Source organism: Nomascus leucogenys, chromosome 3 (assembly GCF_006542625.1).
Source record: "Nomascus leucogenys isolate Asia chromosome 3, Asia_NLE_v1, whole genome shotgun sequence".
In the NCBI taxonomy this organism is placed as follows: Eukaryota; Metazoa; Chordata; class Mammalia; order Primates; family Hylobatidae; genus Nomascus; species Nomascus leucogenys.
This window is the reverse complement of record NC_044383.1, coordinates 14,439,660-14,450,978: the sequence shown is the minus strand read 5'-3', so window position 1 is coordinate 14,450,978 and position 11,319 is coordinate 14,439,660. Positions and strand designations below refer to the sequence as shown.

The window sequence follows — 11,319 nt, the reverse complement described above, 5'->3', positions numbered from 1 at the left end:
GCCTCTTTTTAGGAACAAGGTGACCTGTTCTTTTGAGCTTGACCAGAAGACAGAGGTAGAACAAGCAAAGCCTAAGACGGGAAGAAAGATTGGAGTGGATTGAGAAGAAGGATGAACAGCTGGATTAGAGAAATTGAGGCAGGCTGCGAAGACTCAAGGAGGTTTCCAAGGACGAAGGGCCAAGGGCAGAAGACGAGTGGAGCTGCACTGAGCAGGTCCTGGCAGGGAGGACTGGGGGTGGGATAGATGGGCCTGCGGGTGGGGCGGGGCCGACGGGGGGGTTGATGGTCCTGTGATGGGGGCGGGGCCTGTGATGGGGCGGGCCCTACGGCGGGCGGGGCGGGGCTCGGGTGCGAGGCGGGTCCTGCAGGCGGCAGCCGGAGCTGCGCTCCGCGGCGGCGGAAGATGGCTGCGGCCGAGGTGGCGGACACTCATCTGATGCTTGGAGTCGGGCTGATCGGTGAGGACGTAGGCGCCCTGCCTGGCAAGCCCGCACCCTGGTTCTGCCTCTGCTCCACCTCGGCCCGGGGCAGCCCGGGCTCCCGCGGCCCCCGGCGCCGCCCGCATGAGTAGGGCGCGGCCCCCTCCCTGTTGGGCCTGGACTGGGGGCTGCGGGGCCCGGCCTCCTTGGCGCAGGGGACCCGGCCCGCCGCCCTCGCCCGCCCGCCCGCGGCCACCTGTGGGGCCCGCCCGGCCCGAGGGAGCCTGGGGACCTCCAAGATTCCAGGGTGGAGCTCCCCCTGCACGCCCCGGCTGGGCGGCTGCGAGGGGCGCTGCGCGGGCGGGGCCGGGCCGGGCCGGGCGGGAGCAGCCGGCTGGCGGAGCGGCGTGGCGGGGAGGAGGCAGGGTCCGGTTCCCCCGAGCCGGGCGCGGGCGGCTGCCTTGGAGCCACGGGTGACTGCCCGCCCGGGCGGCCCCCATCGTGGGACCGGGCAGGTGGAGACTGCTGGGCCGGGTGCTGCGCGTTGTACACACATTGTCTCCTTTTAGCTCTCACCAGGGACCGAGGGGCCGTGGGAAGCATCTGACACCCACTTCACGGAGGAGCAGATGGAGGCCCAGGCCGTCATTGTGCACGGACACACCATAGGCAGTATAGAGCCGGGAGTGGGACCCTCGCAGTGTAGCCCAGAGCCCCCAACCCCCACCAGTGGAGAGCTCCTGCATCATGTGATCGAGCTTGTGCATAAAGCAGGAGTTTCTACACAGTCGTGTGTGGTGGAATCTCGGTTAGCTCTGAGGAATGTAATTATCTTACATAATTAAAAAATATCATACTGGGATCTTTGGGCAGCCTCGTGCAGTATTTAGGGGGTGGAACCCGTTGGTTCCCTTCGAAAAAGTTTTATTTTCCCGAGATTTTTGCACACCCCTAAACTCTCTATTCCCCAAGTGCACAATAACGTTGCTTAGGCTTTAGCAAAACTGAAGAAATATGCTGATTATTTTTCAGTGCCTCAGAGCAGTGCGTTTATGTGGGAATCGCTTACTGTATTCATTTCTTTTTCTTCTTTTTCTTTTTTAGACCGGGTCTCCCTCTTATGCAGGCTGGAGTGCGGTAGCGCAATCACCGCTGTCTGCAGCCTCCACCTCCCAGTCCCAAACCATCCTCCTGCCTCGGCCTCCGAGTAGCTGGGACCTCAGGGGTGCACCACCACCCGATTAATTTTTGTATTTTTTGTGGAGATGGGATATCGACATGTTGTCCAGGCGAATTACTGTATTTATTTCTAATGTGATTTTCAAACTGCTTCAAAACAAAACCTAAGTAACTTAGTTTCTCCAGAAGGTACTTTTGAACTAAGGCTAAGTTAAACTGTCTTTATCTACTAATAGCAGATAAAAAGATGACATGTGATCATATTTTGAACTCAGCAGTTTTTTAATTATTCACACTAATATGCATTTAAAAGGGGTTTGCAGCCAGCCTGGGCAACGTGGTAAAACCCTGTCTACAAAAAATACAAAAATTAGCCGGCTATGGTGTGCCTGTAGGTGGGAGGATTGCTTGATCCCAGGAGGCAGAGGTTGCAGTGAACTGAGATCATGCCATTGTATTCCAGCATGGGTGACAGAGCGAGACCCCCCCGCCCCCGTCTCAAAAAAAGAAAAAAAAAAAGAGGCCACACACGGTGTGGCTCATGCCTGTAATCCTAGCACTTTGGGAGGCTGAGGCAGGTGGATCAATTGAGGCTGGGAGTTGATCAGCCTGGCCAATATAGCGAAACCCTGTCTTCACTGAAAAGGCAAAAAATTAACTGGGCGTGGTGGTGCACACCTGTAATCTCAGCTACTCAGCTACTTAGGAGGCTGAGGCAGGAGAATCACTTGAACCCGGGAGGTGGAGGTTGCAGTGAGCTGAGATCGTGCCACTGCACTGCAGCCCAAGTGACAGAGTGAGACCCTGTCTCTAAAGAGAGAGAGAAAAAAAAAAAGAATGTGAGTGTCTTTTTTAATATAATGATTTCTTTTCCTTTCGGCAGATACCCAGTAGTGGGATTACTGGGTGGAATGGTAATTCTGTTTTCAATAACAATTTTTTATTTGTAGTCTTTAGAGACAGGGTCTCTCTCTGTTGACTAGGCTGGAATGCAGTGGTGCATAGCTCACGACAACCTCCGAATCTTGAGCTAACGTGATCCTCCCACCTTAGCTTCCTGAGTAGCTGGGACCATAGGCACGCACCACCATGTCCAGCTAATTGAAATTTTTTTTTTGTAGAGATGCGGTCTCACCATGTGGCCCAGGTTGGTCTGGAACTTCTGGCCTCAGGCGATCCTCCTGGCCTCCCAAAGTGTTAGAATTATAAGCATGAGCCATTATGCTTGGCCTAAACAATTTTAAATACAAAATTCACACGGCGTGCAACATGGTTTGAAAGATTTCACCATTTTCTTCATCTCCAGTTTTGTTTTTGACAAACCTTTTCTATGTATTTATTAAAAATTATTCGGCTGGGTACGGTGGCTCATACCTATAATCCCAGCACTTTGGGGGGCTGAGGCAGGCAGATCATCTGAGGTCGGGAGTTCGAGACCAGCCTGACCAATGTGGAGAAACTGAAACCCCATCTTTACTAAAAATAATTAGGCAGGAGTGGTGGTGCATGCCTGTAACCCCAGCCACCCGGGAGGCTGAGGCAGGAGAATAGCTTGAACCTGGGAGATGGAGGTTGTGGTGAGCTGAGATCACTGCATGGCACTCCAGCCTGGGCAATAAGAGCAAAACTCCATTTAAAGAATTATTCCACCCAGCACTTTGGGAGGCCGAGGTGGGCAGATCACCTGAGGTCAGGAGTTCAAGACCAGCCTGGCTAACATGGCGAAACCCTGTCTCTACTAAAAATACAAAAATTAGCTGGGCATGGTGGTGGGCACCTGTAATCCTAGCTACTTGAGAGGCCGAGGCAGGAGAATCACTTGAACCTAGGAGCCAAGATAGCACCAGTACACTCCAGCCTGGGTGAAAGAGTGAGACTCCGCCTCAAAAAAAAAAAAAAAAGAATTATTCCAACTAGTTAAAAACTTAATGTAATTTTAGTTGATAAGCATTTGTGTGGGAGGAGATAGGGAGAAACTCTAACATCTCTCTCTCTCTCTCTTTTTTTTTTTTTTTTTTTTTTTTGAGACCAAGTTTCGCTCTGTTGCCCAGGCTAGAGTGCAGTGGTGCAATCTTGGCTGACTGCAACCTCCCCCTCCCGGGTTCAAGCAATTCTCGTGCCTTAGCCTCCTGAGTAGCTGGGATTACAGGCATGTCCCACCACACCTGGCTAATTTTTGTATTATTAGTAGAGACGGGGTTTCTCCAGGTTGGTCAGGCTGGTCTTGAAGTCCCGACCTCAGGTAATCCACTCGCCTTGGCTTCCCAAAGTGATGGGATTGCAGGCATGAGCCACCATGCCCGGCCAAAACTCTACCATATCTCTAAGGCTGAATTTTCATTCATGGTTTGTTATAAAAACTTTTTACTCAGGTGGCCTATAATTCAGGATCATGATAGCTAGATAATTTGAGCAGTAGAGATAGGGGAATTTGGGGTCTCAAGTATTCTGAGTTGCTTTGTAAAATGGGATGTTAAAACTGATTCCACTAAGTGTTTCTGAGTAACCAATCAATTTACTTCCTTGCTGCTGTTTGACATTCTCACAGTGACCATCTTTCCACCGTAGAAAAGGACACAAATGGAGAAGTTCTGTGGGTGTGGTGTTATCCTTCCACGACAGCCACATTAAGGAACCTGCTGCTGAGAAAATGCTGCCTTACAGATGAAAACAAACTTCTCCATCCCTTTGTCTTTGGTCAGTACAGAAGAACATGGTTTTATATCACAACAATTGAAGTTCCAGATTCTTCCATTTTGAAAAAGGTATGATTGCGTGAAGGTAAAAAAAAAAAAAAAAAACCCAAAATAGGCTGGGCGCGGTGGCTCAAGCCTGTAATCCCAGCACTTTGGGAGGCCGAGGTGGGCGGATCATGAGGTCAAGAGATCGAGACCATCCTGGCCAACATGGTGAAACCCCGTCTCTACTAAAAATACAAAAATTAGCTGGGCGTGGTGGTGCGCGTGTGTAGTCCCAGCTACTCAGGAGGCTGAGGCAGGATAATTGCTTGAACCTGGGAAGTGGAGGTTGCAGTGAGCCGAGATTACGCCACTGCACTCCAGCCTGGTGACAGAGCGAGACTCCGTCTCAAAAAAAAAAGAAAATATTAAATATTATTTTCATTGGGAATACTCTTTCACACTTCACTCTCATTCATTCTATAAATATTTATTGTTGTCTATTATATGACAGACCCAGTAGTTGATACAGTACAGCAATACGTGGTCTTTTCCCCTTTTTTTTTGTTTTTGTTTTTTTGAGATGGAGTTTTTCTGTTGGTCAGGCTGGAGTGCAATGGCACACTCTCAGCTCACTGCAACCTCCGCCTCCCGGGTTCAAGAGATTCACCTGCTTCAGCCTCCCAAGTAGCTGGGATTACAGGCACCCACCACCACGCCTGGCTAATTTTTTTGTATTTTTAGTAGAGACAGGTTTTACCATGTTTGCCAGGCTGGTCTTGAATTCTTGACCTCAGGTGATGCACCCGGCCAGGATAAATTAAGGATTTAGAAAAGCAGGCTGAGCGCATTGGCTCACGCCAGTAATCCCAGCATTTTGGGAGGCTGAGGCGGGCGCATCACCTGAGGTTGTGAGTTCAAGACCAGCCTGACCAACATGGAGAAACCACATCTCTACTAAAAATACAAAAAATTAGCCGGGCGTGGTGGCACATGCCTGTAATCCCAGCTACTCGGGAGGGTGCGGCAGGAGAATCTCTTGAACCCGGGAGGCAGAGGTTGTGGTGAGCTGAGATTGCGCCATTGCACTCTAGCCTAGGCAACAAGAGCGAAACTCCGTCTCAAAAAAAAGAATTTAGAAAGGATATTTAAGGCAGCTCATGTATTAAGTAGACTTTTCTTGGTGTGGTGTTTGGTATGAACAGTATCAGTGTGACATGTGGAAGACTAGGATGTGGTAATCGTGGACTTTCCTAAGCCCGAGCAAGCAGCAGGTTTTTTCAAAGAATAGAATATTGGAACAATACTTTATCTGAGCCTCTGGCATGTACCCAAACAGATATTTTTTCCCGTTTTAGGGCTAATTTATACTATGTGAAGCATGACTAGAATACCAGCTTAAATTTTAAAAATTACATTTAAAATAGCAGGAAGGTAACAATTTAGAAATTGTAGAAGATTTAAGACAAAACAGATTCATAGTTACAAAATATAAATTTGCAAGAAGATACTTTTTTTCTTTTTTTTTTTTTAACGGGAGTTTTGCTCTTGTTGCCCGGGCTGGAGTGCAGTAGCATGATCTCGGCTCACTGCAACCTCCATCTCCCAGGTTCAAGCGATTCTTCTGCCTCAGCCTCCTAAGTAGCTGGGATTACAGGCATTCGCCACCACGTCCAGCTAATTTTCTTTTTTTTTTTTTAACTTCAATTTTTAATTTTTATTTTTTGAGTCAGTCTCATTTTGTCACCCAGGCTGGAGCGCAATGGTGCAATCATGTCTTACTGCAGCCTTAATCTCCTGGGCCCAAGTGATCCTCCCTCCTCAGCTCCCTGAGTAGCTGGGAGCACAGGCGTGCACTACCATGCCCAGCTAGTTTTTAAATTTTTTGTAGAGATGAGGTCTCACTCTGTTGCCCAGGCTGGTCTTGAACTCCTGGGTTCAAGCAATCCTCCTGTCTTTTCTCCTAAAGTTCTGGGATTACAGGCGTGACCCACCGCACCTGGCCAAAAAGATAGGTTTCAATATGTAATGAAATCTTTGGTTTATTGCTCAATAAGCTCTTTTTTTTTTTTTTTTTTTTTCTTTTTTTTGAGATGGAATCTTGCTCTGTCACCCAGGTTGGAGTGCAGTGGTGTGATCTCGGCTCACTGCAGCCTCCACCTCCCAGGAACAAGCGATTCTCGTGCCTCAGTCTCTCAAGTAGCTGGGACTACAGGCATGCACCACCATGTACTCTTCATTTTAAATGCTTCTCTTCAAAGTTTTGTATTTATGAAATTCTGAATTTTGTCTCATTGGTGGAAATATTAGGTATATGATTATCAGAAATTTATAATAATAGAGGCATATAAGTAAATGAAGCTTTTTTTCTTTCTTTGAAACAAAGTCTCACTCTGTCGCCCAGGCTGGAGTGCAGTGATGCAATCTCGGCTCACTGCAACCTCTGCCTCCTGGGTTCAAGCAATTCCCTGCCTCAGCCTCCCGAGTAGCTGGGATTACAGGCACCCGCCACCACGCCTGGCTAATTTTTGTAGTTTTGGTAGAGATGGGGTTTCACCATCTTGGCCAGGCTGGTCTTGAACTCCTGACCTTGTGATCCACCTGCCTCGGCCTCCCAAAGTGCTGGGATTACAGGTGTGAGCCATCGTGCCCAGTCAAAGCTTCTTATGATAGTACTTTTTAGCTTATAGCACCCTGCAGAGAGTTAGTTCAGGAGCTGTATGGTTTTTACTGAGATGTATTTTGTTGTTTTTCATCCTTTTATAATGAAGAACAATTGCTATTTGACAGCTGTAGGGTGACTATGATTAATCTATTAATTTCAAAATAGTTAGAATAATTTGAATGTTTTCGGCATAAAGAAAAGATAAATAGTCTAGGTGCGGTGGCTGATGCCTGTAATCCCAGCACTTTGGGAGGCTGAGGTGGGTGGATCATTTGAGGCCAGGAGTTCGAGACCAACCTGGCCAACAGGGTGAAACACTGAGTCTACTGAAAATACAAAAAATTAGCTGGGCATGGTGGTGTGCCTATAATCCCAGCTACTTTGGAGCTTAGGAGGCTGAGGCATGAGAATTGCTTGAACCCGGGAGGCAGAGGTTACAGTGAGCTGAGATTACACCACTGCACTCCAGCCTGGGTGACAGAGCAAATGTCTCAAAAAAAAAAAAAAAAGAAAAAATATACTGAAAAAATATGTACATCTATTATGTATCAATAAAAATAAGTAAAATAAGGGTGTGGTGGTGGTGCCTGTAGTCCCAGCTACTTGAGAGGCTGAGGCAGGAGGATCTCTTGAGCCCAGGAGTTCAAGTCCAGCCTAGGCAACATAGTGAGACCCCAACTCAAAAAAAAAAAAAAAAAAAAGGTAAAATAAAATAGTGAAAATGTGTGGGGGAGAAAAGATAAGCAGTTGCTAAATTGGTGAGTCTGATTTAGCACGTCTTCTACTTTGATGAGACTAGGGGACATTAAGTAGAAATGTACTTTTTTTTATATTTGAAATATTTTTGATTTCTGAAAAAATTTTTTTCTCTAAGTATTGCATTCTTATGTAGGAAATTCAATATATATGTATATGTAATACATATGCACATGCAGAAGTATAAAGAAGTAAGTGAGGACTTGTACATTTTGGTCTTTTTGTTTTAATACTGTTGTGTCTGGTACAAAAGGTTTGTTAGAATATAGTGATAAAAATTCTGCTAAAGTGTCTTTAAAAAATGTATTTTTTTTGTTGTTTCTTTTGAACAGGTGACTCATTTTTCTATTGTTCTGACCGCCAAAGATTTTAACCCAGAGAAGTATGCTGCCTTCACTAGGATATTGTGTAGGTCTGTATAAAAATTGTATTAAATGCTAATATACAAAACGAAGACCTTAATATAGTTACATAGCAGATTTCTACACTGAGAGAGCAAAGTTCAGCCTTGTGTCTCCCCAGCATAATCTTTAGTAGCCCTTCACAGACTGTAAAGAGGGCCTTTCTCTTTTGCTCTGTTGATACTTCTCTTATTTGGGTAAATGATCTAGGGGGAGAGAAGAAGCAGTTTTATAGCTATTGTAGCTCCTGGGTGTTTTGAGTCACTTCCTACTTTTGATTTGTTACTTCTGTTCACTTCCAGTCTAGAATTCCCTTAGTAGGTTGGATAAGTTAAGGGCCTTATGACACAGTAAACTGGTCCGTATATGTCAAGGTCTGTGTGTGCAGTCATTTTGGGGAAAGAATTATGCCGAAGCACAAGAACACATTTCTTAACTGGAATGCTGAGAAGCTAGGGAATTCTGATTAATTGGTTAGTCACGATTCAGCTAGACTCTTTTAGTTTCATCTCCATTGTTGAAAAATTTATCTAAAATATACCAGTCTATTTTCTTTTCTTTTTCTTTTCTTTTTTCTTTTTTCTTTTTTTTTTTGAGACAGGGTCTCACTCTGTTGCTCAGGCTGGAGTGCAGTGGCTTCATCATGGCTCACTGCAGTCTTGACCTCCCAGGACTCAGGTGATCCTCTCACCTCAGCCTCCCATGTAGCAAGGACTGCAGGTGTGCACTTCCATGCCTAGCCAATTTTTAATATTTTTTGTACAGACAGGGTTTCACCATGTTGCCCAGGCTGGTTTCAAACTCCTGAGCTCAAGTGATCTGCCCATGTTGGCCTCCCAAAGTGCTGGGATTATAGGCATGATGAAACTCTTTTTTTTTTTTTTTTTTGAGACAGAGTCTTGCTCTGTCGCCCAGGCTGGAGTGCAGTGGCGCAATCTCGGCTCACTGCAAGCTCCGCCTCCCGGGTTCACGCCATTCTCCTGCCTCAGCCTCCCAAGTAGCTGGGACTACAGGCAGCCGCCACTACGCCCGGCTAATTTTTTGTATTTTTTAGTAGAGACGGGTTTTCACTGTGTTAGCCAGGATAGTCTTGATCTCCTGACCTCGTGATTCGCCTGCCTCGGCCTCCCAGAGTGTTGGGATTACAGGCGTGAGCCACTGCGCCCGGCCTGAAACTCTTTTTTTATGTGTTAAAGATATTAGCTCTTTCTTAATGATGAAGCCTTTTGCAGAGTTTTATTTATTGTTTTTTTTTTTTTTTTTTTTTTTTTTTTTGAGACGGAGTCTCACTTTGTTGCCCGAGCTGGAGTGCAGCGGGGTGATCTTGGCTCACCACAACCTCTGCCTCCTGGGTTCAAGTGATTCTCCTGCCTCAGCCTCCTGAGTAACTGAGATTACAGGTGGGTGCCACCACACCCAGCTAATTTTTTGTATTTTTAGTAGAGACGGGGTTTTGTCATTTTGGCCAGGCTGGTCTTGAACTCCTGACCTCAAGTGATCTGCCCGCTTTGGCCTCCCAAAGTGCTGGGATTACAGGTGTGAGCCACCACGCCCTGCCTTGCAGGGTTTTAGTTGTGATTTTTTTTTTGTTTGTTTGTTTTTTTTTTGGTTGTTGTCTTTTTTTTAGAGTCAGGGTCTTGCTCTTTTGCCTAGCCTGGAGTGCAGTGGCATGATCATAGCTCACTGTAACCTTGAACTCCTGGGCTGAAGCAGTCCTCTCACCTCAGCCTCCCAAGTAGTTAGGACTACAGGTGTGTGCCAGTGCTCCTGGCTAATTAAAATATATATATATATATATTTTGTAGAAAGGTGGTGTTACTATGTTGCCCAGGCTGGTGTTGAACTCCTGGGGTCAAGTGATCCTCTGCCTTGGCTTTTCAAAGCACTGAGATTACAAACGTGAGCCACTGCACCTGGCCCTTTAAAAAAAATATTGTTGTTACTAGATAGAATTATAATTCTAGGTGTCATGTTACCAGCAGGCTTTTGCCTAATACAGAGATTTTTGGGGGCACTGCGGGTGAAGGGAATTGTTTTTTTGTTTTTTTTTTTGAGGCAGAGTCTCGCTGTCTCCCAGGCTGGAGTGCAGTGGCGCGATCTCGGCTCACTGCAGGCTCCGCCTCCCGGGTTCACGCCATTCTCCTGCCTCAGCCTCCCGAGTAGCTGGGACTACAGGCGCCCGCCATCTCGCCCGGCTAATTTTTTGTATTTTTAGTGGAGACGGGGTTTCACTGTGTTAGCCAGGATGGTCTCGATCTCCTGACCTCGTGATCCACCCGCCTTGGCCTCCCAAAGTGCTGGGATTACAGGCGTGAGCCACCGCGCCCGGCTGTTTTTGTTTTATAAGCCCAATAAATGGTTGCCTTTTGGCTATTTTTGTGCATGAATGTATATACACACACCAAAAAAAGCAAAAAAAAAAAAAAAAAAAAAAAAGGAAAAGCTCTATCGTAAGACTATCTTCTCATTACCTAAGGGTTTCAGTTAGATTATATCTTGGCTAAATGAGATTTCACTATTTTTGCAACCAGCCAGAATAAAAAAGCTTCCTACTCTCATAAGAAATTCCAGGTGAATGTCTCACTGTGGATAAACAGTTGTCTGCTAATGTGGCACTTACACAAAGGGAGATGATTATTGCCAGAAAAGACGCTATCCAGAAGCCATAAACTAAAAACACTACAGAGGTATTTTTGAACAAACATTGGACTCCCATTTCATTTGGTTGAGTCCGGGTTATGTTGCTCAACTGAATTCATTGGGAAATATTCTGGAGTCCAAAAGGCAAGGTTGCTTCAGACCCCACTTCCTGCCCAGAAGGAGGCCCAGAAGGTTTCTCAGCTTCTGCAGTGTGTGGCATTGTAGTACCTGGATTTCCTCTCCCGTCACGGTGCAAGAGAAGTGAGGCATCGGAGCTACTGCCAGCCGCCTCCTCTGCTTCCTGCCCCTTCATACAGCACTATGCTCACTCTTGCATGTATGCATGTCCAAGTATTTACACACACACACACACACACACACACACAGGTCTGCGTGTACATGCACACACTCATAGGCAAAGACTTCTTCATGACAGTGAGGTTGACATGGAGTTGCCTCCATTTCTGGTGAGGAGCAGGCAGGCGTGCCTTCCACACACAGCTTGCTGTTCACAGCGGTAGTGGAAGCCCGCATGAGGGAACCTCATTCTCTATGTGGCTGCAGGTTCGCTGCCGTGAT

At 46.6% G+C, this 11,319-nt stretch overlaps 1 protein-coding gene across 3 annotated transcripts in view; it reads left to right on the top strand.

Moving 5' to 3' along the window:
* The first annotated feature begins 333 nt into the window (after window positions 1-333).
* DENND10 (DENN domain containing 10) overlaps window positions 334-11,319 on the top strand; it is a 32,969-nt gene continuing 21,983 nt past the window's right edge. Inside the window, exons 1-3 of one of the 3 annotated variants that reach the window (XM_030806408.1) lie at window positions 334-460; window positions 4,149-4,365; window positions 8,032-8,111. Coding sequence is in view for 1 of the 3 variants with exons in the window: in XM_012505684.2 (XP_012361138.1) it covers window positions 406-460; window positions 4,169-4,365; window positions 8,032-8,111 (332 nt within the window). In the remaining 2 variants the exon portion in view is untranslated. The remainder of the gene's footprint in view (window positions 461-4,148; window positions 4,366-8,031; window positions 8,112-11,319) is intronic. The other 2 variants (XM_012505684.2, XM_030806415.1) reach the window with 2 other exon arrangements.